This window comes from Odontesthes bonariensis, chromosome 6 (genome assembly GCF_027942865.1).
Source record: "Odontesthes bonariensis isolate fOdoBon6 chromosome 6, fOdoBon6.hap1, whole genome shotgun sequence".
NCBI lineage: Eukaryota > Metazoa > Chordata > Actinopteri > Atheriniformes > Atherinopsidae > Odontesthes > Odontesthes bonariensis.
This window is the reverse complement of record NC_134511.1, coordinates 924,590-947,584: the sequence shown is the minus strand read 5'-3', so window position 1 is coordinate 947,584 and position 22,995 is coordinate 924,590. Positions and strand designations below refer to the sequence as shown.

The 22,995-nt window shown below is 45.9% G+C and overlaps 1 protein-coding gene across 2 annotated transcripts in view; it reads left to right on the top strand.

Annotated features, from left to right (window-relative positions):
• The window catches only part of snapc4 (small nuclear RNA activating complex, polypeptide 4), a 54,538-nt gene that overhangs the window by 18,800 nt on the left and 12,743 nt on the right, over positions 1-22,995 (top strand). For both annotated transcript variants that reach the window (XM_075466978.1, XM_075466977.1), the window contains exons 6-16: positions 5,051-5,191; positions 5,289-5,373; positions 6,415-6,496; positions 12,118-12,219; positions 12,942-13,014; positions 13,083-13,247; positions 16,134-16,284; positions 16,656-16,762; positions 17,975-18,069; positions 18,610-18,704; positions 20,153-20,244. In XM_075466978.1, coding sequence (XP_075323093.1) covers positions 5,051-5,191; positions 5,289-5,373; positions 6,415-6,496; positions 12,118-12,219; positions 12,942-13,014; positions 13,083-13,247; positions 16,134-16,284; positions 16,656-16,762; positions 17,975-18,069; positions 18,610-18,704; positions 20,153-20,244 — 1,188 coding nt within the window. The remainder of the gene's footprint in view (positions 1-5,050; positions 5,192-5,288; positions 5,374-6,414; positions 6,497-12,117; positions 12,220-12,941; positions 13,015-13,082; positions 13,248-16,133; positions 16,285-16,655; positions 16,763-17,974; positions 18,070-18,609; positions 18,705-20,152; positions 20,245-22,995) is intronic.

Sequence of the window (22,995 nt, the reverse complement as noted above, 5' to 3'; positions counted from 1 at the left end):
TAGTACTGAACCAGAGACAGCAGGTTAGTACTGAACCAGAGACAGCAGGTTAGTACTGAACCAGAGACAGCAGGTTAGTACTGAACCAGAGACAGCAGGTTAGTACTGAACCAGAACCAGAGACAGCAGGTTAGTGCTGAACCTGAACCAGAGACAGCAGGTTAGTACTGAACCAGAACCAGAGACAACAGGTTAGTACTGAACCAGAGACAGCAGGTTAGTACTGAACCAGAACCAGAGACAGCAGGTTAGTACTGAACCAGAGACAGCAGGTTAGTACTGAACCAGAGACAGCAGGTTAGTACTGAACCAGAGACAGCAGGTTAGTACTGAACCAGAACCAGAGACAGCAGGTTAGTACTGAACCAGAACCAGAGACAGCAGGTTAGTACTGAACCAGAGACAGCAGGTTAGTACTGAACCAGAGACAGCAGGTTAGTGCTGAACTAGAACCAGAGACAGCAGGTTAGTACTGAACCAGAACCAGAGACAGCAGGTTAGTACTGAACCAGAGACAGCAGGTTAGTGCTGAACCAGAGACAGCAGGTTAGTGCTGAACTAGAACCAGAGACAGCAGGTTAGTACTGAACCAGAACCAGAGACAGCAGGTTAGTACTGAACCAGAGACAGCAGGTTAGTGCTGAACCAGAACCAGAGACAGCAGGTTAGTACTGAACCAGAGACAGCAGGTTAGTACTGAACCAGAGACAACAGGTTAGTACTGAACCAGAGACAGCAGGTCAGTACTGAACCAGAGACAGCAGGTTAGTACTGAACCAGAACCAGAGACAGCAGGTTAGTACTGAACCAGAACCAGAGACAGCAGGTTAGTACTGAACCAGAGACAGCAGGTTAGTACTGAACCAGAACCAGAGACAACAGGTTAGTACTGAACCAGAGACAGCAGGTTAGTACTGAACCAGAACCAGAGACAGCAGGTTAGTACTGAACCAGAGACAGCAGGTTAGTACTGAACCAGAGACAGCAGGTTAGTACTGAACCAGAGACAGCAGGTTAATACTGAACCAGAACCAGAGACAGCAGGTTAGTACTGAACCAGAGACAGCAGGTTAGTACTGAACCAGAACCAGAGACAGCAGGTTAGTGCTGAACCAGAACCAGAGACAACAGGTTAGTACTGAACCAGAGACAGCAGGTTAGTACTGAACCAGAACCAGAGACAGCAGGTTAGTACTGAACCAGAGACAGCAGGTTAGTACTGAACCAGAACCAGAGACAGCAGGTTAGTACTGAACCAGAGACAGCAGGTTAGTACTGAACCAGAACCAGAGACAGCAGGTTAGTACTGAACCAGAGACAGCAGGTTAGTACTGAACCAGAGACAGCAGGTTAGTACTGAACCAGAACCAGAGACAACAGGTTAGTACTGAACCAGAGACAGCAGGTTAGTACTGAACCAGAGACAGCAGGTTAGTACTGAACCAGAACCAGAGACAGCAGGTTAGTACTGAACCAGAGACAGCAGGTTAGTACTGAACCAGAGACAGCAGGTTAGTACTGAACCAGAGACAGCAGGTTAGTACTGAACCAGAACCAGAGACAGCAGGTTAGTACTGAACCAGAGACAGCAGGTTAGTACTGAACCAGAAACAAGAGACAGCAGGTTAGTACTGAACCAGAACCAGAGACAGCAGGTTAGTACTGAACCAGAACCAGAGACAGCTGAACCAGAGACAGCAGGTTAGTACTGAACCAGAACCAGAGACAGCAGGTTAGTGCTGAACCAGAACCATAGAGTTTAGGTCGGTTCTGACCCGGGACAGTAGACGGCGGGTGGGTTCTGACCCGGGACAGTAGGCGGGTCGGTTCTGACCCGGGACAGTAGACGGCGGGTGGGTTCTGACCCGGGACAGTAGGCGGCGGGTCGGTACTGACCCGGGACAGTAGACGGCGGGTGGGTTCTGACCCGGGACAGTAGTCCCCGGGTCGGTACTGACCCGGGACAGTAGACGGCGGGTCGGTACTGACCCGGGACAGTAGGCGGGTCGGTACTGACCCGGGACAGTAGGCGGCGGGTCGGTTCTGACCCAGGACAGTAGACGGCGGGTGGGTTCTGACCCGGGACAGTAGACGGCGGGTCGGTACTGACCCGGGACAGTAGGCGGGTCGGTACTGACCCGGGACAGTAGGCGGCGGGTGGGTTCTGACCCGGGACAGTAGGCGGCGGGTCGGTACTGACCCGGGACTGTAGGCGGCGGGTGGGTTCTGACCCGGGACAGTAGACGGCGGGTTCGTACTGACCCGGGACAGTAGGCGGCGGGTGGGTTCTGACCCGGGACAGTAGACGGCGGGTCGGTTCTGACCCGGGACAGTAAACGGCGGGTCGGTACTGACCTGGGACAGTAGGCGGCGGGTCGGTACTGACCCGGGACAGTAGGCGGCGGGTCGGTTCTGACCCAGGACAGTAGACGGCGGGTTCGTTCTGACCCGGGACAGTAGGCGGCGGGTCGGTACTGACCCGGGACAGTAGGCGGCGGGTGGGTTCTGACCCGGGACAGTAGACGGCGGGTTCGTACTGACCCGGGACAGTAGGCGGCGGGTGGGTTCTGACCCGGGACAGTAGACGGCGGGTCGGTTCTGACCCGGGACAGTAGACGGCGTGTCGGTTCTGACCCGGGACAGTAGGCGGCGTGTCGGTTCTGACCCGGGACAGTAGGCGGGTCGGTACTGACCCGGGACAGTAGGCGGCGGGTCGGTTCTGACCCGGGACAGTAGGCGGCGGGTCGGTTCTGACCCGGGACAGTAGGCGGCGGGTCCGTTCTGACCCGGGACAGTAGGCGGGTCGGTACTGACCCGGGACAGTAGGCGGCGTGTCGGTTCTGACCCGGGACAGTAGGCGGGTCGGTACTGACCCGGGACAGTAGGCGGCGGGTCGGTACTGACCCGGGACAGTAGACGGCGGGTGGGTTCTGACCCGGGACAGTAGACGGCGTGTCGGTTCTGACCCGGGACAGTAGACGGCTTGTCGGTTCTGACCCGGGACAGTAGGCGGCGTGTCGGTTCTGACCCGGGACAGTAGGCGGGTCGGTACTGACCCGGGACAGTAGGCGGCGGGTCGGTTCTGACCCGGGACAGTAGGCGGCGGGTCGGTTCTGACCCGTGACAGTAGGCGGCGGGTCGGTTCTGACCCGGGACAGTAGGCGGGTCGGTACTGACCCGGGACAGTAGGCGGCGGGTCGGTTCTGACCCGTGACAGTAGGCGGCGGGTCGGTACTGACCCGGGACAGTAGGCGGGTCGGTACTGACCCGGGACAGTAGACGGCGGGTGGGTTTTGACCCGGGACAGTAGACGGCGGGTCGGTTCTGACCCGGGACAGTAGGCGGCGGGTCGGTTCTGACCCGGGACAGTAGGCGGCGGGTCGGTTCTGACCCGGGACAGTAGGCGGCGGGTCGGTTCTGACCCGGGACAGTAGACGGCGGGTCGGTTCTGACCCGGGACAGTAGGCGGGTAGGTTCTGACCCGGGACAGTAGACGGCGGGTGGGTTCTGATCCGGGACAGTAGACGGCGGGTCGGTTCTGACCCGGGACAGTAGGCGGGTCGGTTCTGACCCGGGACAGTAGACGGCGGGAGGGTTCTGACCCAGGACAGTAGGCGGCGTGTCGGTACTGACCCGGGACAGTAGACGGTGTGTCGGTTCTGACCCGGGACAGTAGACGGCGGGTGGGTTCTGACCCGGGACAGTAGACGGCGGGTGGGTTCTGACCCGGGACAGTAGACGGCGGGTGGGTTCTGACCCGGGACAGTAGACGGCGGGTGGGTTCTGACCCGGGACAGTAGGCGGCGTGTCGGTTCTCACCCGGGACAGTAGGCGGGTCGGTACTGACCAGGGACAGTAGACGGCGGGTGGGTTCTGACCCGGGACAGTAGACGGCGGGTGGGTTCTGACCCGGGACAGTAGACGGCGGGTGGGTTCTGACCCGGGACAGTAGACGGCGGGTCGGTTCTGACCCGGGACAGTAGGCGGCGTGTCGGTTCTGACCCGGGACAGTAGGCGGCGTGTCGGTTCTGACCCGGGACAGTAGACGGCGGGTGGGTTCTGACCCGGGACAGTAGGCGGCGGGTGGGTTCTGACCCGGGACAGTAGGCGGTGTGTCGGTTCTGACCCGGGACAGTAGGCGGTGTGTCGGTTCTGACCCGGGACAGTAGACGGCGGGTGGGTTCTGACCCGGGACAGTAGGCGGCGGGTGGGTTCTGACCCGGGACAGTAGGCGGCGTGTCGGTTCTGACCCGGGACAGTAGACGGGTCGGTACTGACCCGGGACAGTAGACGGGTCGGTACTGACCCGGGACAGTAGACGGCGGGTCGGTACTGACCCGGGACAGTAGGCGGCGGGTCGGTTCTGACCCGGGACAGTAGGCAGCGTGTGGGTTCTGACCCGGGACAGTAGACGGGTCGGTACTGACCCGGGACAGTAGACGGCGGGTCGGTACTGACCCGGGACAGTAGACGGCGGGTGGGTTCTGACCCGGGACAGTAGGCGGCGTGTCGGTTCTGACCCGGGACAGTAGACGGCGGGTGGGTTCTGACCCGGGACAGTAGGCGGCGTGTCGGTTCTGACCCGGGACAGTAGACGGCGGGTGGGTTCTGACCCGGGACAGTAGGCGGGTGGGTTCTGACCCGGGACAGTAGGCGGCGTGTCGGTTCTGACCCGGGACAGTAGGCTGCGTGTCGGTTCTGACCCGGGACAGTAGGCGGGTCGGTTCTGACCCGGGACAGTAGACGGCGGGTGGGTTCTGACCCGGGACAGTAGGCGGGTGGGTTCTGACCCGGGACAGTAGACGGCGGGTGGGTTCTGACCCGGGACAGTAGGCGTGTCGGTTCTGACCCGGGACAGTAGACGGCGGGTGGGTTCTGACCCGGGACAGTAGGCGGCGTGTCGGTTCTGACCCGGGACAGTAGGCTGCGTGTCGGTTCTGACCCGGGACAGTAGGCGGGTCGGTTCTGACCCGGGACAGTAGACGGCGGGTGGGTTCTGACCCGGGACAGTAGGCGGGTCGGTTCTGACAGTAAATGCTTGTGTGTGCAGAGGGAGCTCGTGACTCAGATGTCTGGACCAATCAAAGAGCCTTCCAGAAGACAGCCGTCCCGCTCGTCCTATCAGCATCCAGTAAAGAAGTACCTGGGCCGCTTCCTGAAACCGTACTTCAAGGACAAACTGACCGGACTCGTAAGGCTGTCTCACACACACACACACACACACACACACACACACACACACGGTGCTGACCGCTGACCAATGAGGGGCCTCGTCTGCTTGTCTCCAGGGTCCTCCGGCCAACCAGGAAGCAAAGCAGAGGGCTCTCAGGATGGCAGGATATCTGGACGACAACAAGCTGAAGCCTAAACGATGTATGAAGGAAAATAAGTTTAATTAGAATCTGGATTCTTTCTAAACCTGGTTCCCATTATGAGTTAACCCTTTGTGCGGTTTTAACATTGTTTTTACTCCCTTTGCCCTACGGGTCAAAAATGGCCAAAATAAAGCAACTAAATTGAATTTTAAATCCAAAATCTATTTTGTATGATGAAACCACCTGTTATTTATCTATTCAACTCAATTCAATACATTTTTTATCTTGTATTTTTTGTTACACAATGCAAAAAGACAATCAGCAGCTTTCAGGATTACACTTTTTTTTTTTTTTACTGTCAGTTGGACCAACAGTTTTCTTGTTTTCTCAGTTTTCTTTTACATAATAAAGGTCTATTATCGCTATTATATAAATGTGAAGTAATTACTTCTGAATTAATTATATTGAAAAAACTGTTAAAAAAAAACCGTTAAAAAAAACGGTTAAAAAACAGTTTTAAAAAAAGTTAAAAAATATTTTTAAAAAGTTAAAAAACATTTTAAAAAAAACGGTTAAAAAAAACAGTAAAAAAAAAACATTTTAAAAACATTTTTAAAAAACAGTTAAGTGATAAAACATTTTTTTTTAAAGTTAAAAACAGTTAAAAACAGTAAAAAAAACAAACAGTGAAAAAAAGTGAAAAAACAGTTTAAAAAAAAAAAAAAAAAAAACAGTTAAAAACTGTTAAAAAACAATTAAAAAAAACAGTGAACTTTTTTCTGGTGTTCTGGTGTTTAAATGTTTTTATAATTCACGGGTCAGAAATGACCCATAAGACAATCTTTGTACCCTAGTGGTGTACAGCCCACATGGAAACATGAACAAGAATAAAGTGTGACTTTTTCTAATGATGGGGTCCCTTTAGGAAAAGTCAGAAAGATAGTTTAAGGTGTTTATTCTACAGCTAAACATGGTAGTGGCTCACTTTTGACCCCAGGACAACAGGAGGGTTAAAGGTTCTTTTTATTAAACCCAGCCTGATTAAAGGTAGCTAACTTTTAGTTTTAAAGCTGTTGTCACTTGTTCGGTGTGTCCTCAGGGGAGAGCTGGCAGAAGAATCTATTGATCCACTCGGTGGCCAGAGACACTCTGAAGAGACTGATCCAGCCCAAGCTCTCCAGGTAATGACCCTCCATTCCCTCCATGGTGAAAGGCATGCTGGGACATTTGACATCATGGGCGTCAATTGGGTATGGCAGCTGCCACCATAGATATGTGTAGAACCATAGATATGTATAGAACCATAGATATGTATAGAATCATAGATATGTATAGAATCATAGATATGTATAGAACCATAGATATGTGTAGAATCATAGATATGTATACAATCATAGATATGTATAGAACCATAGGTATGTATAGAATCATAGATATGTGTAGAACCATAGATATGTGTAGAATCATAGATATGTATAGAATCATAGATATGTATAGAATCATAGATATGTGTAGAATCATAGATATGTATAGAACCATAGATATGTATAGAATCATAGATATGTATAGATCCATAGATATGTATAGAATCATAGATATGTATAGAATCATAGATATGTATAGAATCATAGATATGTATAGAACCACAGAAATGTGTAGAATCAGATATTTATAGAACCATAGATATGTATAGAATCATAGATATGTATAGAGTCATAGATATGTATAGAACCATAGATAGTGTAGAATCATAGATATGTATAGAATCATAGATATGTATAGAATCATAGATATGTGTAGAATCATTGATATGTATAGAACCATAGATATGTATAGAATCATAGATATGTATAGATCCATAGATATGTATAGAACCATAGATATGTATAGAATCATAGATATGTATAGAATCATAGATATGTGTAGAATCATTGATATGTATAGAACCATAGATATGTATAGAATCATAGATACGTGTAGAATCATAGATATGTATAGAATCATAGATACGTATAGAATCATAGAAATGTGTATAATCATAGATATGTATAGAATCATAGTATAGAATCATAGCAATGTGTAGAACCATAGATATGTATAGAATCATAGATATGTGTAGAATCATAGTATAGAATCATAGCAATGTGTAGAACCATAGATATGTGTAGAATCATAGATATGTGCAGAATCATAGATATGTATAGAATCATAGATATGTATAGAATCATAGATCTGTGTAGAATCATAGATATGTATAGATCCATAGATATGTGTGGAATCATAGATATGTATAGAATCATAGATATGTATAGAATCATAGATCTGTGTAGAACCATAGTATAGAATCATAGATACGTGTAAAATCATAGATACGTGTAGAATCATAGATATGTGTAGAATCATAGATATGTGCAGAATCATAGATATGTGTAGAATCCTAGATATGTATAGAACCATAGTATAGAATCATAGATATGTATAGAATCATTGATATGTGTAGAATCATAGAAATATGTAGAATCATAGATATGTGTAGAATCATAGATATGTATAGAATCCTAGATATGTATAGAATCATAGATATGTATAGAATCCTAGATATGTATAGAACCATAGTATAGAATCATAGATATGTATAGAATCATTGATATGTGTAGAATCATAGATACGTGTAGAATCATAGATATGTATAGAATCATAGTATAGAATCATAGATATGTATAGAATCATTGATATGTGTAGAATCATAGATACGTGTAGAATCATAGATATGTATAGAATCATAGATATGTATAGAATCATTGATATGTGTAGAATCATAGATATGTATAGAATCATAGATATGTATAGAACCATAGTATAGAATCATAGATATGTGTAGAATCATAGATACGTGTAGAATCATAGATATGTATAGACTCATAGATATGTATAGAACCATAGATATGTATAGAATCATAGATATATATAGAAGGGCTAGATGTCTCGTCCGCGTTGCTGGGCAACGGAGCCGAACGTCCGCAGATGGCGGCCATCTTACCACAGGCAGCTCTCTCGTTGTGTTGATGGTGAAACATTCAAACATTCAAGACATAACTCTCTTAATTCTCAAACGTCTAGGTTAGTATAAACATCAAAGTAGTAAGCTAATTATAACACTACAGACGAAGTCCATATTTTTTTTTTTAAATAAAAACGTAAATATTTCACGTTTATTTGCCCCATGACTCAACTTTATTTACCCCTTGGGATGACTCCCTCAGGGAAATTCAAGTCCCCAGTAGCTCCAAACACACACATAGGATCTCTATAAATCTAAAATACAGTATGATATAGAATAATTAATACAATATAGAATTAATATAGAATAATCTAAAACAAAGTGTAAAAAAGAATATAGGCTATACAAGATATACAAAGTAAAGAGAGTTAAATAAAATAAGTTATGGCACTATGGTTGAGTTATTGCCCATATTGCACTACACTTGTGTTAATTACACATTGTATTCACATAGTCTGACCATAAATAGATAAGATATTTCACAGTAGTGACGTGAATTATTGCACAGATGACCGAATAAATAAAATATCGCACAGGGTCTTTTAGTATGTAAAGTACTGAATGTGGGTTTTTGAGTATTCCTCTGTCCGTGACCCCCCTACCTTGTTTCGTTGTGTACTTTGGTACACAACGAAACAATTTAGTTAATTTTTTCGAGGAGAAAAAGCCGCCATTTCAACATATTCAATCATCCAGAATTATTACCACGGCAATTACGTTTGTAAGAAAACAAACAGTGTAAAATGGTGGAGATTTCTGCAAGATAAGAGTAATAGCGTCAGAGCAGATCACTTACTGTAACTATGGTTACCTCAGGTTTGACTGTCTCGCGGACGTTCTAAACTCAGACGGAACACATCTAGCAATTCTATACATAATATGGTTCTATACATATCTATGATTCTATACACATATCTATGATTCTACACATATCTATGGTTCTATACATAATATGGTTCTATACATATCTATGATTCTATACACATATCTATGATTCTACACATATCTATGGTTATACACATATCTATGATTCTACACATATCTATGGTTCTATACATATCTATGATTCTATACATATCTATGATTCTATACATATCTATGGTTATATACATATCTATGATTCTATACATATCTATGATTCTATACATATCTATGGTTCTATACATATCTATGGTTATATACATATCTATGATTCTATACATATCTATGATTCTATACACATATCTATGATTCTATACATATCTATGGTTCTATACATATCTATGGTTATATACATATCTATGATTCTATACACATATCTATGATTCTACACATATCTATGGTTCTATACATATCTATGATTCTATACATATCTATGATTCTATACATATCTATGGTTCTATACATATCTATGGTTATATACATATCTATGATTCTATACATATCTATAGCCCTTTTTCCATCAACGACATGATTCGCTTTAATTTGATGCACATCAAGAAGTTAGTGCGATACATATGATGGAAAAACGGTTAAATCGCTAGAACGCCTGTTTTGTCGCATTAAATCAATTCGCTCGAAATAGGTGGTTCAGGGCTAAGTTGTATCGCTGCAGAAGTGATGGAGAAGGTTTATGCGATTCAGACTAGCCACGCATGCGCAGATGGTATTGGTAAAGCGCGAGGATTCGAATGTTGTTGTTGTTGAGCCACTCAGCCGCCCCATTTCACCTATCCTGTCGGTATCAAAACAGCAGCAACAACTAGTAACAACAATGTCCCATGATAAAAGAAACGACTGGTCGAGAGCAGAGACTCTGCTTTTTTTAAACACAATTCGGGAGGTCCTGAAGCAGCATAATTCATTCTCGCCTCGCTCTCATCCTCCTTCTTAAATTTCTGACGGCTATTATAAGCTGACATAGCAGCACTAGCAGCATGTTTAGTCCTATCCTACGGTCCATAACTCTAAATAAGTAACTAGCCTAATAAATAAAACGAAAGCCGGTGGTGAAAAGGTACGTAGCCTTGAAAGTTATAGCAACTGTTATAACAGGAGGCTGACAATAACAGCGCGAGCAATTAAATTCCCGCTACCGTGCACTCTAATTCGCTACAATTAGCCACTTTTGTAATGGAAAATCTGGTCATCTGGTCGAGTCAGAATAATGCGCATCAGCACGTTCCGGTGATGTCATTTTATTTCGCTAGAATCGTCCTATTTGATGGAAAACCAACCGAACGCATCTTATATCGCAACAAAGTAATGCGATATAACTTTTAATTCGCTACAGAATCTGATGGAAAAAGGGCTTATGATTCTACACATATCTATGGTTCTACACATATCTATGATTCTATACATATCTATGATTCTACACATATCTATGGTTCTATACATATCTATGATTCTACACATATCTATGGTTCTACACATATCTATGATTCTATACATATCTATGATTCTATACATATCTATGATTCTACACATATCTATGATTCTATACATATCTATGATTCTATACATATCTATGATTCTACACATATCTATGGTTCTATACATATCTATGGTTCTATACATATCTATGGTTCTATACATATCTATGGTTCTATACATATCTATGGTTCTATACATATCTATGGTTCTATACATATCTATGGTTCTATACATATCAATGATTCTATACATATCTATGGTTCTATACATATCTATGATTCTATACATATCTATGATTCTACACATATCTATGATTCTATACATATCTATGATTCTATACATATCTATGGTTCTACACATATCTATGGTTCTACACATATCTATGATTCTATACATATCTATGGTTCTATACATATCTATGGCTGCCACACCTTTGCTCCAGGGGAAAATGTAAATGTTCGTTTCTCTTCTTTTTTTTAAATGAATTTATGGAATTACTCTGTGTCAATTTGTATTGATTAATCTATTATTTAATACATATAAATTAACTACAAATGAAATTCTGAACACAATCAATTGATTTAAGTATCATCTTCCCTTTTGAAATGTGGTATCCCCCCCCTCCCTCCCACGAGATGACGGAGCCTGGAGGTCAAAGCTGATGTTATTAGCGGGATTTGTTGTTTGCTAATTAATGTAATATATGAAATTAAAGCAGAAAACTAGATTTATTTATCACCAAAAAAAAGGGTCCAATGTTGCCCCAGCGGCAGCTCCGCCGCTAATGCTAATGCTAATGCTAACAGGGAGACGGAGACGAGTCCATTGTTATGTTAGCGGCTATGTGAGCATTTGCACACAGATAAGCTACATAGCAGACTTTTATGGTGATTATTGTATATTTATTGATTTATTGATACTGTAGTCATGAGACTATAGTGACCTTGCCATACCTTAGCTTTGGCTGAATTGACGCCGCTGTTTCTCCTCTATATACAATTAATACATCAAAATGTAGGTATGTTTGTCCTCTTCCTGGCTAGATTCACGCCCTAGGACTGAAAATCAGCCCATTGAGACCACGGGTCAGCTCACTGAAAGCGTTCTCAGACCGTCGCTCTGCTCTAATAAAATCACCAAAATGAGCTGGTCTTCGGTGTGCCGTCTTAACCGTGTCTCTCAGCCTTTTGTGTTGGACATTCAGCCTTTTGTGTTGGACATTCAGCCTTTTGTGTTGGACATTCAGCCTTTTGTGTTGGACATTCAGCCTTTTGTGTTGGACATTCAGCCTTTTGTGTTGGACATTCAGCCTTTGTTGTCCCTCAGGGTGGAGTACCTGACCCAGAAGCTGTCCTCAGTGGAGGAGGCCGGCAGGCAGCAGCTCAGGGAGCAGATGGACGGGCTGGAGAGGGAGATCGACCTGCTCAGGTAAGGCTGGACGTCTGAAGCTGGAGAAGTTCGGTGCTGTGGTAGCTTAGCGCCTGCGTAGGATGTGGATCCCGTGTGGTAGCTTAGCTCCTGCGTAGGATGTGGATCCCGTGTGGTAGCTTAGCTCCTGCGTAGGATGTGGATCCCGTGTGGTAGCTTAGCTCCTGCGTAGGATGCGGATCCCGTGTGGTAGCTTAGCGCCTGCGTAGGATGCGGATCCCGTGTGGTAGCTTAGCTCCTGCGTAGGATGCGGATCCCGTGTGGTAGCTTAGCTCCTGCGTAGGATGCGGATCCCGTGTGGTAGCTTAGCTCCTGCGTAGGATGTGGATCCCGTGTGGTAGCTTAGCTCCGGCGTAGGATGCGGATCCCGTGTGGTAGCTTAGCTCCTGCGTAGGATGCGGATCCCGTGTGGTAGCTTAGCGCCTGCGTAGGATGCGGATCCCGTGTGGTAGCTTAGCGCCTGCGTAGGATGCGGATCCCGTGTGGTAGCTTAGCTCCTGCGTAGGATGCGGATCCCGTGTGGTAGCTTAGCTCCTGCGTAGGATGCGGATCCCGTGTGGTAGCTTAGCGCCTGCGTAGGATGCGGATCCCGTGTGGTAGCTTAGCGCCTGCGTAGGATGCGGATCCCGTGTGGTAGCTTAGCGCCTGCGTAGGATGTGCATCCTGTGTGGATGTGCTAGCTGTGTGAGTATCACGTCTCATTGTGTTCTGTGATTGATCAGGGAGAAGAAGGAGGAGGAGCTGATCGGGGATCGATACGATGAACACGACTGGCAGAAGATCTCAAACATCGATGTAAGTGTGAATTGAGCCTGTGAGGTGATGAAGAAGCCGCGGTGCTCAGCTCTCCTTCTCTTCCTCAGTTCGAAGGAATAAAGGGCGCAGAGGACATCCGGGTCTTCTGGCAGAACTTCCTCCACCCGTCCATCAACAAGAGCTCCTGGAGCAAAGAGGAGGTGCAGCAGCTGAAGGAGGTCAGCAGGAGACACGAGGAGAGACACTGGGAGAGCATCGCCCAGGAGCTGGGGGTGAGACAGGATCCTGTCCTTCTGTCTGTCCTTCTGTCTCTCTCTGACCCGTCTCTCTCTCTGACCCGTCTCTGTCTCTGACCCGTCTCTCTCTAACCCGTCTCTCTCTCTGACCCGTCTCTCTCTCTGACCCGTCTCTCTCTAACCCGTCTCTCTCTCTAACCCGTCTCTCGCTCTAACCCGTCTCTCTCTCTAACCGCCTCTCTCTAACGCGTCTCTTTCTAACCCGTCTCTTTCTAACCCGTCTCTCTCTAACCGTCTCTCTCTCTAACCCGTCTCTCGCTCTAACCCGTCTCTCTCTCTCTAGCCCATCTCTCTCTGACCGCCTCTCTCTAACGCGTCTCTCTAACCCGTCTCTCTCCAACCCGTCTCTCTCTCTAACCCATTTCTCTCTCCCTCACCCGTCTCTCGCTCTAACCCGTCTCTCTCTCTCTCTCTAACCCGTCTCTCTCTCTCTGACCTGTCTCTCTCTAACCCGTCTCTCTCTGATCCGTCTCTCTCTAACCCGTCTCTCTCTCTCTAACCCGTCTCTCGCTCTAACCCGTCTCTCTCTAACCCGTCTCTTTCTCTCTCTTTCTCTCTCTCTAACCCGTCTCTCTCTCTGACCCGTCTCTCTCTGACCCATCTCTCTCTCTGACCCGTCTCTCTCTGACCCATCTCTCTCTCTGACCCGTCTCACTCTCTAACACGTCCTCTCTCACCCGTCTCTCTGTCTCTAACCCGTCTCTCGCTCTAACCCGTCTCTCTCTCTCTAACCCGTCTCTCTGACCCGTCTCTCTCTAACCCGTCTCTCTCTCTGACCCGTCTCTGTAACCCGTCTCGCTCTCTAACACGTCCCCTCTGACCCGTCTCTCTCTAACCCCTCTCTCTCTCTCTCTCTAACCCGTCTCTGACCCGTCTCTCTCTGACCCATCTCTCTCTCTGACCCGTCTCTCTCTGACCCATCTCTCTCTCTGACCCGTCTCACTCTCTAACACGTCCTCTCTGACCCGTCTCTCTCTCTCTAACCCGTCTCTCGCTCTAACCCGTCTCTCTCTCTAACCCGTCTCTCTGAACCGTCGCTCTCTAACACGTCCCCTCTGACCCGTCTCTCTCTAACCCGTCTCTTTCTCTCTCTCTCTAACCCGTCTCTCTCTCTGACCCGTCTCTCTCTGACCCGTCTCTCTCTGACCCGTCTCTCTCTAACCCGTCTCTTTCTCTCTCTCTCTAACCCGTCTCTCTCTCTGACCCGTCTCTCTCTGACCCGTCTCGCTCTCTAACACGTCCTCTCTGACCCGTCTCTCTCTCTCTAACCCGTCTCTCTCTCTCTAACCCGTCTCTCTCTCTCTAACCCGTCTCTCGCTCTAACCCGTCTCTCTCTCTCTAACCCGTCTCTCTCTCTCTAACCCGTCTCTCGCTCTAACCCGTCTCTCTGACCCGTCTCTCTCTAACCCGTCTCTCTCTCTGACCCGTCTCTGTAACCCGTCTCGCTCTCTAACACGTCCCCTCTGACCCGTCTCTCTCTAACCCGTCTCTTCCTCTCTCTCTCTCTAACCCGTCTCTCTGACCCGTCTCTCTCTGACCCATCTCTCTCTCTGACCCGTCTCGCTCTCTAACACGTCCTCTCTGACCCGTCTCTCTCTCTCTAACCCGTCTCTCGCTCTAACCCGTCTCTCTCGCTCTAACCCGTCTCTCTCTCTCTAACCCGTCTCTCTCTAACCCGTCTCTCTCTCTGACCCGTCTCTCTCTAACCCGTCTCTCTCTGACCCGTCTCTCTCTGACCCATCTCTCTCTAACCCGTCTCTCTCTCTGACCCGTCTCTCTCTGACCCGTCTCTCTCTGACCCGTCTCTCTCTGACCCTTCTCTCTCTCTGACCCGTCTCTCTCTGACCCGTCTCTCTCTCTGACCCGTCTCTCTCTGACCCGTCTCTCTCTAACCCTTCTCTCTCTCTGACCCGTCTCTCCCTAACCCGTCTCTCTCTGACCCATATCTCTCTAACACTTCTCTCTCTGACCCGTCTCTCTCTCTGACCTGTCTCTCTCTCTAACCCGTCTCTCTCTCTAACCCGTCTCTCGCTCTAACCCGTCTCTCTCTCTAACCCGTCTCTCTCTCTAACCCGTCTCTCTCTCTAACCCGTCTCTTGCTCTAACCCGTCTCTCTCTCTCTAACCCGTCTCTCGCTCTAACCCGTCTCTCTCTCCCTAACCCGTCTCTCTCTGACCCGTCTCTCTCTCTGACCTGTCTCTCTCTCTAACCCGTCTCTCTCTCTAACCCGTCTCTCTCTCTAACCCGTCTCTCTCTCTAACCCGTCTCTCGCTCTAACCCGTCTCTCTCTCTCTAACCCGTCTCTCGCTCTAACCCGTCTCTCTCTCCCTAACCCGTCTCTCTGACCCGTCTCTCTCTCTCTAACCCGTCTCTCTCTCTGACCCGTCTCTCCCTAACCCGTCTCTCTCTAACCCGTCTCTCTCTCTGACCTGTCTCTCTCTAACCCTTCTCTCTCTCTAACCCGTCTCTCTCTCTAACCCTTCTCTCTCTCTGACCCGTCTCTCTCTAACCCGTCTCTCTCTGACCCGTCTCTCTCTGACCCGTCTCTCTCTAACCCGTCTCTCTCTGACCCGTCTCTCTCTCTCTAACCCGTCTCTCTCTCTGACCCGTCTCTCTCTAACCCGTCTCTCTCTGACCCGTCTCTCTCTGACCTGTCTCTCTCTAACCCTTCTCTCTCTCTAACCCGTCTCTCTCTCTAACCCTTCTCTCTCTCTGACCCGTCTCTCTCTAACCCGTCTCTCTCTGACCCGTCTCTCTCTGACCCTTCTCTCTCTCTGACCCGTCTCTCCCTAACCCGTCTCTCTCTCTAACCCTTCTCTCTCTCTGACCCGTCTCTCTCTAACCCGTCTCTCTCTCTCTCAGACGGGGAGGACGGCCTTCATGTGCCTTCAGATGTTCCAGCGGTTCGTCTCCGTGTCTCTGAAACGGAAGATTTGGACCCCGGAAGAAGATGTTCTGCTCAGAGAGCTTGTGGACAAGATGCGGATCGGAAACTTCATCCCCTACACGCAGAGTAATGACATCACACTCTGACATCACACTCTGACATCACCACACTCTGACATCACACTCTGACATCACCACACTCTGACATCACCACACTCTGACATCACACTCTGACATCACCACACTCTGACATCATCACACTCTGACATCACACTCTGACATCACCACACTCTGACATCATCACACTCTGACATCACCACACTCTGACATCACACTCTGACATCACCACACTCTGACATCATCACACTCTGACATCACCACACTCTGACATCATCACACTCTGACATCACCACACTCTGACATCACCACACTCTGACATCACCACACTCTGACATCACACTCTGACATCATCACACTCTGACTGATTCTCTCTGTCAGTGAGCTACTTCATGGAGGGTCGTGATCCGGGTCAGCTCATCTACAGGTGGAACCAGGTTTTGGACCCGAGCCTGAAGAAAGGCCCCTGGACCAAAGAGGAGGACCAGGTACATTTGTTGGTTTCTGTAGATGTGAGCAGGCGGATGCTCTGACTGGTTCTGATCCACTCAGAAAACTTAGAAAACATGGTTTTTACCCATGAGCTGAGAGTCTGTACCGGGTGGGACTGGGAAACAGGGAAGAAGGGCCTTTGCTTTTTCTGCTCCTACCTCATGGAACAATTTACAAAAGGATTTTAAATTAACGGAACGGATTCCATTGAGCGATTTTAATTCCAGGATGAGAACACTTGAGACCGAGTCCCTTGTCTGTAATTGTTTTACTTGATTTGTTATTTTAATGCAACGGAAATTTTAATTTTGTAACTTGTGCTGCCACTTGGCCAGGACGCCCTTGTAAAAGAGATTTTTAATCTCAACGGGTCTATTTTCCTGCTAAAATAAAGGTTAAAAAGAAAAAAAGAAACACTTTTTAAAGGGGAATTCCTGTATTTTCCACATTAAGCCTCTTTTCTGAGTCGTCTGCAATGTTTTAGAACCCCCCTCACCGCTTTTTTGATGTTTACTGTTGTCTCCGGTATTTGCCTAATTTAGATTCATCTCAACCAGCTTCAGAACGGCAAGTCATATGCACGTCCAAAAAGGTCCGTAAAAGCACCATAAACGTCCGTTTTCAAAATCATCAACTCACCGGAGTGGTTACTGGTGTGCGCTGGTAATCCAGATCAAATTTCGTGGCGAAAAGTTGCTTCTGTCGTGTTTTATTTGGCGGCTCGTTCATGCTCGCACTATTTTCTTAGCGGTGGCGGAGTGATATCAACGAACATCCAGGACAAAATGTCAAATAAAACACGACAGAAGCAACTTTTCACAACGAAATTTGATTTGGATTACCAGTGCACACCAGTAACCACTCCGGTGAGTTGATTATTCTGAAAACGGACGTTTATGGTGCTTTTACGGACCTTTTTGGACATGCACCATGCTTGTCGTTCTGAAGCAGGTAGAGAAGAATCAAAATTAGGCAAATACCGGAGACAGCAGTAAATATCAAAAAAGCGGTGAGGGGGGTGAAAATACCGCAGTTCCCCTTTAATTTAGTGTTTGTATCTTCTGACCCAGATTTAGTCAGACTGTAATAAACTATAATGCACCAGGATACCCCCCCCAACATGGAGGCTACAGCAGCATAATTCCAATGACTCGCCTGACTTGGATGGTCCTGAGGTGTCCCAGAGACTGAATCTGTCCATGTTTCAGCTGCTGCTGAACGCCGTGGCGCGCCATGGAGAGAAGAGCTGGTGGAAGGTGAGGCTGGAGGTTCCTGGACGCACCGACGGCGGCTGCAGAGACAGGTGAGCCCGGCCAGGGAACCAGAACTTTGACTCCCTCTGCAGTCCATCAAACAATGCAGAAGATTAAGAGAGGTTAAAGGGGAGAGGTTTCAAAGGTTTTTAAAGGTTGATTTTGGCCTTCAAAGTCTTTTTCATTTCTTTTTTATCAAGCTGTTTGACCTGCTGACCGACGGGGGGGGGGGGGGTTGAAATGAAATCAGACCCTGGAATGTCATGATTTGTTTTCTATGTCCAATGAGTGTAGACTCACATATTTGTTTAGCGAAAAAGTGTTTTATTTAGCCCGATATGTGTTTGAAGCTCACCAACTTTATGTTTGAGTGGGGTTTGTTGTCTACTGAGGACCGTACATGTTGGATTAGCCATTATATAGATGTTCTTTGGACTGTTGCTCTTTATTACTTATGGTGGGTCTTGTAAGCCCATGCGGGCCGGGCACCTTTTTGGTGTATGACACCGTTTAACAAAACAAACAAAACACATGCTCGGAACATTACTGGAGACCCCCGGAGGATGGCGGGTAAAGGTGTTTGTGTGCAGGTACCTGGACTGCCTGAGAGGAGGCCTGAGGAGGGGAGCGTTTGACGGGCAGGAGAGGGAGCTGCTGCACCGGCTGGTGGAGAAACATGGCGTCGGTGAGTCAAAGATGGCCGTCGCCCAGTGGCAATTCTAGAGATTTATACATGGGGTGGCAGGCATATATTGTAGGGTGGGAATTTTTTTAGGAAGCCCATCTTACTTTGTACTTTATATGAACCCATATACAACAGTTTTTTTCAACACCCAAGTGTGATAAATTCAATATTTGGTCTACATACATGAGCATTCCACTTTTTAGTACATTAAAACAGTGTTTCCCTTGGGATTATTGTAGCAGCAGAAATGTTGCTCATCCCACTTGCTAACGCCAACTAGTAGACTTTTTAAGAACGGTTCATAGAACTACAATGATATGAAATGCCACAACTTCAATTGGTTTCAGTTCAAGATGTCAAAGGCTAGCCAGTAGCTAGCTAGTTATCAACGTTTTTCAGTTAAGTAGCGCCAGCTATCTAGTTACCGAACTGGCTTGAAAAGCTATCTTGTGGCTAACCGTGACATGAGGTAAAACGTAGCTAGTGGTTATCTGGAGATTTTTTATTTTTTTTTTGTGCAAATCCGTCCGTAACTTTACGAACGTTTCATGAATGAGACCCGAGCTGGGTTGAAAATAATAATAATAATAATAATACTTTTATTTTGTACAGCGCCTTCCATCTATGAGGAATTATAAACGTTTCGAAACCATATTACACTTTACCGAGGCACGTGCCGTTGCCTCGGTAAAGATCGCAACAATCGCAACATCGCTAAACAAGCCAGGGCTTTCGAGCCGTTTAACCTCCATCTTTGGTGTACCTGCGGATTTCACACTCTTCACCAACAGGGAAAATAATTGTATCTTTGGTAGCTCGTAGACGTATTTTACTTCATTGGAAGGATAAGAATCCTCCCTCCCTTTACTCTTGGCTAAAGGACTTAATGTCATTCCTACACTTAGAAAAAAATCAAGTACAGTATTAGGGGGTGCTCTGACAAATTCTATAAAACTTGGAATCCCATTCTTTCTTTGGTCAACTCCATTCCATCTCTAGATGATTAATGATTAGGATGGTTGGTGCTAATTAAGATATTATAGGTGTGTATTTATCCTCTCAGAGTTCTCTAAGAAGCCAGTGTGTCTATGATTCAATGTAGTGGTGGTCATAGCGTATTTGTGCTGTTTTGACTGCTCTGAATGTTCCCTTTTATTATTTATTTATTTATTTATTTTTCCTGTTCACCCCTACCTCCCCATTTTTTTTCCTTTGGGCTGGGGATAGAGTTGTGTTTGCTTATCAGCACTATTACCCATTGTTATGTGGCTAAGTCAAGTAAATGTGACTCTAGGTTGTGGGAGTTCTAAAATGGGAAAAGTCGGTGAAATGTATCCTTTCAGATTGATCTTGGATTGTATATTGACAACCTAAAAAAGATATATATGTCAAAAATAAAATAAAATCGCAGCATGCTGACTAACCCACGTGGTGTCGGTGCGTTTCAGGTCGCTGGGCGAAGATCGCTGCAGAGATCCCACATCGTTTGGACTCTCAGTGCATGAGAGAGTGGAGGAAACTGAGCCAACCTTCTTCTCAGGTGAGCCAGAGGTGTGACCAGAATGGCGTGTGGGGGGGGGGCAGTTAGCTCATCTGGGGGGGCAGAAAACAATACCTGAAAAAGATCGGTGGAAAACCACTACTACAACTTCAAGCATAATAATAATAATAATAGTAATAATTCAATACGGTAATGAAAATATGGTCACACTAGCATAAATCATGACTGTCAATTTTAATTTTTTATTTTAATTAACATGCTCCACATTCTCCATTGAGGGTTTAAATTCAAGTAGATACTCGGGGCAAGACATCCAGCCAACTCCAGCTTTTTATTACCTTCATTAAGTCTACATTTCAGATCATTATATACAACAAAAACATCAGAAAATGGGAAAATCGCCTTTTATAACAAAAAATAAATAAAGCTATAAACTTTGCAGATATATGCTTTTTTTTTTTTTTTAATCAACACCTGCATTTATTCTATCAATACAAGACACAAACAGAGATAATAAATCGTGGCCTTTTTTCTGTCCGGTTTTCTTTGGATGGACAGGGCATTTCTCAGGGGGGCAGGACTTGTTCCTGGGGTCAAAGTGTTCACTGAGGTCTCTGCTGAGGGTCCGACGTTAAGGGCCAAGATTAATGAAATGAAAAGAGGAAGGGGAGCATATGAACAGAAAGAAACTGGACCCGAAGCAGAGCCCTGCGGTACGCCACAGCTAATACGAGCCGGAGAGGCTCCGTCTCACAGGCAGGAAAGAGACAGCTGTGCAGGGGTCCTGATACCAGCTCAGGTTTAGCTGCTGTCAGTCTGTCTCATGCCATCTCAGCACCTTTAACCCTCCTGTTGTCTTGCGGGTCAAAAGTGAGCCACGACCATGTTTAGCTTTAGAAAAAATACCGTAAACTATCTTTTATGCCTCTTCCTAAAGGGACCCCATCATTAGAAAAAGTCACACTTTATTTTTGTTTATGTTTCCATGTGGGCTGTACACCACTAGGGCACAAAGATTGTCTTATGGGTCAGTTTTGACCCGTGAATTATAAAAACATTTAAACACCAGAAAAAAGTTCACTGGTTTTTTTCACTTTCAATATAATTAATTCAGAAGTAATTACTTCACATTTATATAATAGCAATAATAAACCTTTATTATGTAAAAGAAAACTGTTGGTCCAACTGACAGGAAAAAAAAAAAAAGTGTAATCCTGAAATCTGCTGATTGTGTTTTTGTATTGTGTAACAAAAAATACATGATAAAAAAATGTATTGAATTGAGTTGAATAGATAAATAACAGGTGGTTTCATCATACAAAATAGATTTTGGATTTAAAATTCAATTAAGTTGCTTTATTTTGGGGCTTTGGTAGGGCGGGTCATTTTTGACCCGTAGGACAAAGGGAGTAAAAACAATGTTAAGACCGCACAAAGGGTTAAATAAAGTTATTTTATTCTCACACCTGTCAGAGCATCATGCTGTGGTGCCACATCAGGAGTTGGGCAGTTATTTTAGGGTCTTAGTTGGTCTGCAGACTTCAGTTTATATAGAAAATAAAAGGGGTCCAAGTATAGATCCCTGAGGAACACCACAGATCAGAAACACCAACAAATTTATTTTTTATTTTTTGTCCCATAGGACAAGGGGGAGTAAACAGAATGATAAGACCGCACAAAGGGTTAATGAGCTCATATGACCCCACACAGGATGTAATAAAGTATGAACTGAGCTCATATGACCCCAGACAGGATGTAATAAAGCATGAACTGAGCTCATATGACCCCAGACAGGATGTAATAAAGTATGAACTGAGCTCATATGACCCCACACAGGATGTAATAAAGTATGAACTGAGCTCATATGACCCCAGACAGGATGTAATAAAGTATGAACTGAGCTCATATGACCCCACACAGGATGTAATAAAGTATGAACTGAGCTCATATGACCCCACACAGGATGTAATAAAGTATGAACTGAGCTCATATGACTCCACACAGGATGTAATAAAGTATGAACTGAGCTCATATGACCCCACACAGGATGTAATAATGTATGAACTGAGCTCATATGACCCCACACAGGATGTAATAATGTATGAACTGAGCTCATATGACCCCACACAGGATGTAATAAAGTATGAACTGAGCTCATATGACCCCACACAGGATGTAATAAAGTATGAACTGAGCTCATATGACTCCACACAGGATGTAATAAAGTATGAACTGAGCTCATATGACCCCACACAGGATGTAATAATGTATGAACTGAGCTCATATGACCCCACACAGGATGTAATAATGTATGAACTGAGCTCATATGACCCCACACAGGATGTAATAATGTATGAACTGAGCTCATATGACCCCACACAGGATGTAATAAAGTATGAACTGAGCTCATATGACCCCACACAGGATGTAATAATGTATGAACTGAGCTCATATGACCCCACACAGGATGTAATAAAGTGTGAGCTGAGCTCATATGACCCCACACAGGATGTAATAAAGTATGAACTGAGCTCGTATGACCCCACACAGGATGTAATAAAGTATGAACTGAGCTCATATGACCCCACACAGGATGTAATAAAGTATGAACTGAGCTCATATGACCCCACACAGGATGTAATAAAGTATGAACTGAGCTCATATGACCCCAGACAGGATGTAATAAAGTATGAACTGAGCTCATATGACCCCACACAGGATGTAATAAAGTATGAACTGAGCTCATATGACCCCACACAGGATGTAATAAAGCATGAACTGAGCTCATAT